The sequence below is a fragment of the Anarhichas minor genome, unplaced genomic scaffold (genome assembly GCF_050575085.1).
Source record: "Anarhichas minor isolate MPS153535 unplaced genomic scaffold, ASM5057508v1 ptg000004l, whole genome shotgun sequence".
Lineage (NCBI taxonomy): Eukaryota > Metazoa > Chordata > Actinopteri > Perciformes > Anarhichadidae > Anarhichas > Anarhichas minor.
The window spans coordinates 13,871,526-13,877,095 of NW_027466450.1; the positions used below are offsets into that span (position 1 = coordinate 13,871,526).

Here is a 5,570-nt window from a genome sequence, read left to right on the forward strand (position 1 = left end):
GTGAAACCGTTCCTTCAACATAAACAAGGACAAGCTTCCCTGGAGGCGGTGTATATTTGGAGGCCATTGGTTTTATAGGCCACTCATGTAGCCAACTGTGCTGCACACATGTGGCCTTCCTACATTTTGACAAATGGGTCAAATGCAGAAAAGCTCTTCTGCTACTTTACTGAAATCAAATCAGGCATCACTTCTGACCTCACTTTACACTCTAATACAACAGAAGAATATTCTAACAAGGTTAGGTTTACCGACTAGCATTATGGGAACAATTATTGTTGACTTTGGCATTGAGTATTGTTTTTTCTTGTTTGCTTAGGGAGATCTCGTGAATTCATCATTAGGTATGTGGTGGCTTTCACTTCCCACACAGACATCCAACAATTGAACTTCAGTTAAACCCCGCTGGCTAAACACAAACTGAGACTGAAGATCAATAATGACCGAATAATGATTAACCAGAGCTGGAACCCAGCCGGAAATTTGGCTCATTTAAAGAAACAATGTGAAAATGTTATAAATACCCACACACAGAACCACTCACTCTTATCATAAACTGAGCCTTATAACTTCCAAATATATCACACATGTGGCTGAATTTTGGGTGAAATGATGCAGGAAATAGCTATATTTGATGGGATGGTGCGGGCATAGCTTATAACATTTAGCTTCAAAGTAGAGCTGCATCAAGATAACGCAGAAGAGAAACTGTGAGAAGTAGAATTCTAAACATGAGGGCTAAATCATGGGACTAAGGCATCGATGTTTGACTCTTGTCGGGGTAAACAGTTGTTAACGCTGCAGACGACTGCGAGAAGGGAAACCTGTTTTCTTAAATCACTGGGTTGGTTCTGCTATCCTGTTGCCATAGCAACGGGTAGTCCCGAGATGACAGGGCTCTCTCTGTTCTTGGTTGTTTCTTTTTTCGGGGGAAACCTCTGAGTTTCTCTGAGCCTGCTGTCACAAAAAAGGGCATCAAACTCACAACGTTCGTCTGCGTTGAGGGTGTCCATGAAACAGTAGCCAGATGGTTTTTGTTTCTATCATTAGTGGGAGAGCAAAGAATAACAATTTATAATCATTTTTGACTTTACTTCAGAGTAGAAGTAACTCTTTGGTGCAACTGACAATAAACCGGATACATCTGAAACATGACAAGAAGCCATAACACTGTTTTGTAAGAGATCACGAGCCCAAAATGTTTGAAATCACCAACTTAAATCTTAACAGGACAATTTATGTGTTTATACTTTATAAGTATAAAGTAAAACAGAATGGAAATAACAATGTAAAGTACCTCAAAATGTACTTAATCACATCCCACCACCTGAGAGAACCAGTCTACTCCACAAAAAAAACAATACTGCCACAGACTAACTCATGTCAACTAGTAACACAAAATAAGAGCTCGATCACTGAAGCCATCAAACACATTAACTGTCGGTGCTTGAACTAGAAAAGTCTGCACATGAAGAGGAGAATTATACATGTGAGGGTACAAATTAAAGCTGAAGCAAGCAATCGATTCATTTAAGCTATTAGTCACTGAAGTTATTTGTTTTTAAAGAAAAAAAGCCAAAATAATCAGGTTCCAGCTTCTTCAAATGTGAATATTTGGTAGTTTCCTTCAATTTCTATATTGAACTGAACATATTTTGAGTTTTGGATTGTTGCTGAGCCTAAACAAGACAGCAAAAACTCTTATTCAGCAGCTCTCCGACTGAAGTAGACCACATATTGTACTTCACAAAGAAACAGGCATCTTGTCCACAAATGATGGGACACACCGGTGAGCACTGGTCCCATTGGAGCACTGGTTGCTGCTGTAAACACTGTTGTGAAGCAGAAAATTCAGCACCGCAATGCAGATCCATAAATTTCACAAACGAGCTCCGGCTTTGCTCTAAATGTTCACCTCATGTGCAGTAGATTGAAACAGAAATCTGTGCGCGGGCTTTTCTCTCATTTAACCTTCTGCAGGCTCTCTGAACTCTGGGACCTTTGACCCTTTTTCCTTTGATCCACACCTGTGAGCATCTGGGTAGAGAAATGAATCAGGTCAACAGTTCACAGGTTTTGTTTTTACCATGCCAAGCCATCTGTGTTATCCCACTTGCTGCTGCCAGTGTAACCTGTAACATTTGAATGAAAACCAGTCACCCAAATCATGGATTTTAAATCTTTTAATATTCAAAAAATACTTCAATTTTGGCTTCTTAGTACATAAACCACCTGGATTGACTCCTCTATTAATACAGTGTAGTTCTCTACTGTTTTGTTAGGAAATGAAAAGTGCAAAGTAGTGGACACTCTGTCCTCAGTCCACCACGCAGAGGAAAGGCTACTTCATTGCTCCCAAAGAAACAGTCAGCATGACATCCAGACTGAAACTACAGATGTCTGTCCTCCAAATAAAAACAAAAAGGAGCAGGGGGCACAAGTGACCCGAGCCACGTGCAAAATCAAACGTGTGTCCCCACAGTAGACCTCCTGTGGGTGGAAATGAAAACTACTGTGCCATAACAGTCCTCAGTGAGCTACAGCAGAGGAGCTTCTTCTTCAGGGTCAAACTGTGTTCAAAGTCCACGACAAAAGCAGCAGACGAACGGGCCAGCCCGCGTCTCTTCCTCCATGCTGTAGATCCAGAGAGTCATTTCAAGTTTCTTTTCTACATTTGTCTTTTTGGTTATTATGTATTCTATATCCTGCAGCCTCCTGTGTGCTGAATGATGCACTCAGCAGGGCTTCACAGCGTCGAACAGCTTTAATCCAAACTGAGGATGTGAAAAACAAAAACAAAAACACTGCAAAGTAAACCTGTTTAGGGCAACACTGGCAGAACCCGGATTCCTTACAGTTAATTAGACTAAAACACTTTCCACAGAATCAGCAGCTGTTATCGCTTCTTCTTCTGTTTCAGTGATTTCCTCCTCTTCAGTATCATTTCGTACAGCTTGTCCATACCTTCGTGAAGCCCCTCGCCTATTATAGCACATGCAGGTTGGATGTGATAGGTGGTGGAGGGGCTGAGCTCGTGCAGAGCCAGCTGCTTCTCAATGTCCGCCACTGGAAGAGATTTGGGCAGGTCCTGCTTGTTGGCGATGACCAGCAGCGGCGTGCCCTGGTTCTCCGCGAACTTGGTGACTTTGTGCAGTTCAGTCTTGGCCTCCTCCAGCCTGTCAACGTCCACTGAGTCCACGACATAGATGATCCCATCGGTGCACCGGCTGTAGGACTTCCACAGGGGCCTCAGCTTCTCTTGGCCCCCCACGTCCCAGAAATGACAACTGATGCCCTTCGCGGTGCCGTTACTCAGCTTGATCTTCTCCGTGTTGAACCCGATGGTGGGAACCGTGTTGACAAACTCGTTGAATTTGAGTCTGTAGAGGACTGTGGTCTTCCCAGCAGAGTCCAAGCCCAGCATGACGATGTGAAGAGACTGGAAGGCAGAGATGTTGGAGAAGCTGTTGCCCATTTTGGCGTTTTTCTTTCTGCAGCTGTTGGAGGTTGTTGTTGTTTTTTATCCAGGAGATAAAACGGCTCCGGTGCTCAGATCCCGCTCATTAATTCCCGTGGGGAGACTGAGGTGGTGCGCAGGCCCCGGTGCGCTCCGGATGACTGATCGGCTCTGCTGTGGCCCTCAGCAGCAGCGGGAGACGCGGTGCGCCTCGGCAGGACACAGCGCGCCGTTCATTAGTATTCTCCTCACGCACTCGCATCCATTCGGCCACGAAGACGCTCCACAGTTAAACGTCTCCTTCAGGACAGCGTGGACGGTGTCAGCGCCGTGAAGGACAACGATGATCACAAACCTTTTTCCAGCCTTAAGAACACCTTCTATGCCCTCTGATTCAGTCCTCCGCAGGATCAAAACACACCCTCTGGAAGCTGCGCACGAACAGATTCACCTCTCAGGCTTGTGACTGCGCCCTGCTCCTGAGGGTCGAACCGGCGAAAATAACGTCCACCGGTTCGTGTCGGGCGCTGCTCTCCTGACGACCTGCTGCGGCTGCTCCGTCTGTTGAGAGGCTGACAAAACAAGACCGCAAAACAAGAGGCGGCCCCGCTACGCTCCACCCCGCCTGGGACATGTGCCAATGAGGCAGCGCGCGTCCTCACGAGCTGCTGTGGTGATCCGGTTCCTACAGATGCACAAACACCGCTGGTACAAACTTCACGTGCAGCGTTTGGGTTCATAACAACATATTGTTGGAGATCTTCGTCTTGAATAAAATGAACGTAAACTGCGTCATAAATAGTTGAAGCTTCAAGCTAATTTAAGTATATTATTTTCTTAATTCTCTAGGTTTGATTTTCTTTCAGTCACAAAATAAAACAAAGAAAACATGTATGAATGTAATAAACATGAAGCAGTTACACCCTTTTTTCTACGTCGTATATATACTGTTGCGGTATTATCTGTTCATGGTGATCAAAATCATGGCCAACTGCGCCCTCTTCTGGTACAAATATGCAAGAACACGAAGGAAGAAGGGGCTGTTTTTTTTTTTCAATCGCTAAGGACAATTTTTGAAACTAGGCTCCTTTGTCAAAACTCAAAGAAAAAAACGCCAAAACATAAACAAAATATCTTACATCTCTTGCAAAAGCAAACATTTGCATTCCAAACTATACAAACTCTATACAAATTTTTTTCATCACAACTTTACCCACAAACACCAAATAAAAAGTTCTTCTCACATGCCAACTGCACACTGATGGATCCCATGCAGGATCTCGTTAGGCTGTTTATTGTATTTTAGAGGAGCTCTACATATATTGAATATTGGTTGTATTGACATGCACCATTTAAAGTTAAAGTTGTAACCATCATGATGTTGTAGCGATTGGTTGGAAAGTAGTTCAGACTCTACGCTTCTGTAGAGGACTGTAACTGCCAATAAGCACAGTGAGAGAGACTTCTCTCTCTGCAGAGGTAGATATTACTTGTTTTGTGCTTTATCAATGCTCTGAACATCTAATTTAGCACCTGTAAGCACAATACTCATTGTACTTTACTCCACTGGTGATGGCTTTTAGCAAAGCAAGGACAAAATAAAGGCAGAATCGTGTATTCTAATAACGCACAATCACTCAATTATGATTGGTCCTCACATGTAGACAGAAAACAAAAACATCTGCCATCTGATTAACATGATGCAGTTTATGATATGCTGTACTACTTTCATCCACCAGATGGCAAACTGTTTATTTTTCACAGTCAACAGTCAGATATTTTCATTTCACCACAACAGTTACTGGGGCTGAGATAAAATGTGATTTTTAATCTCGAGTTTCTGCACATTCCCTCCTTTATGTGCACCAAAGGAGAGTCCGTCCAGACAGCAGGGAGTTCAGCAGCTCAGTGTGGTGATATAATCTAAATAAATAAGGAGAGAGGTCTGAGCATGTCTCTCTCTCTCACACACACACTCTCACACACACACACTCTCACACACACACACTCTCACTCACACACACACACACACACACACACACACACACACACACACACACACACACACACACACACACACACACACACACACACACACACACACACACACACA

The 5,570-nt window shown here is 43.7% G+C and overlaps 1 protein-coding gene across 1 annotated transcript; it reads right to left on the reverse strand.

Moving 5' to 3' along the window:
* Window positions 1–2,167: 2,167 nt before the first annotated feature.
* LOC142969880 (ADP-ribosylation factor-like protein 4C) lies at window positions 2,168–4,009 on the reverse strand. The gene has a single exon (XM_076109969.1). The coding sequence runs from the start codon at window positions 3,473–3,475 to the stop codon at window positions 2,897–2,899; it is 579 nt and encodes a 192-aa protein (XP_075966084.1). The 5' UTR covers window positions 3,476–4,009; the 3' UTR covers window positions 2,168–2,896.
* Between the last annotated feature and the right edge of the window lie 1,561 nt (window positions 4,010–5,570).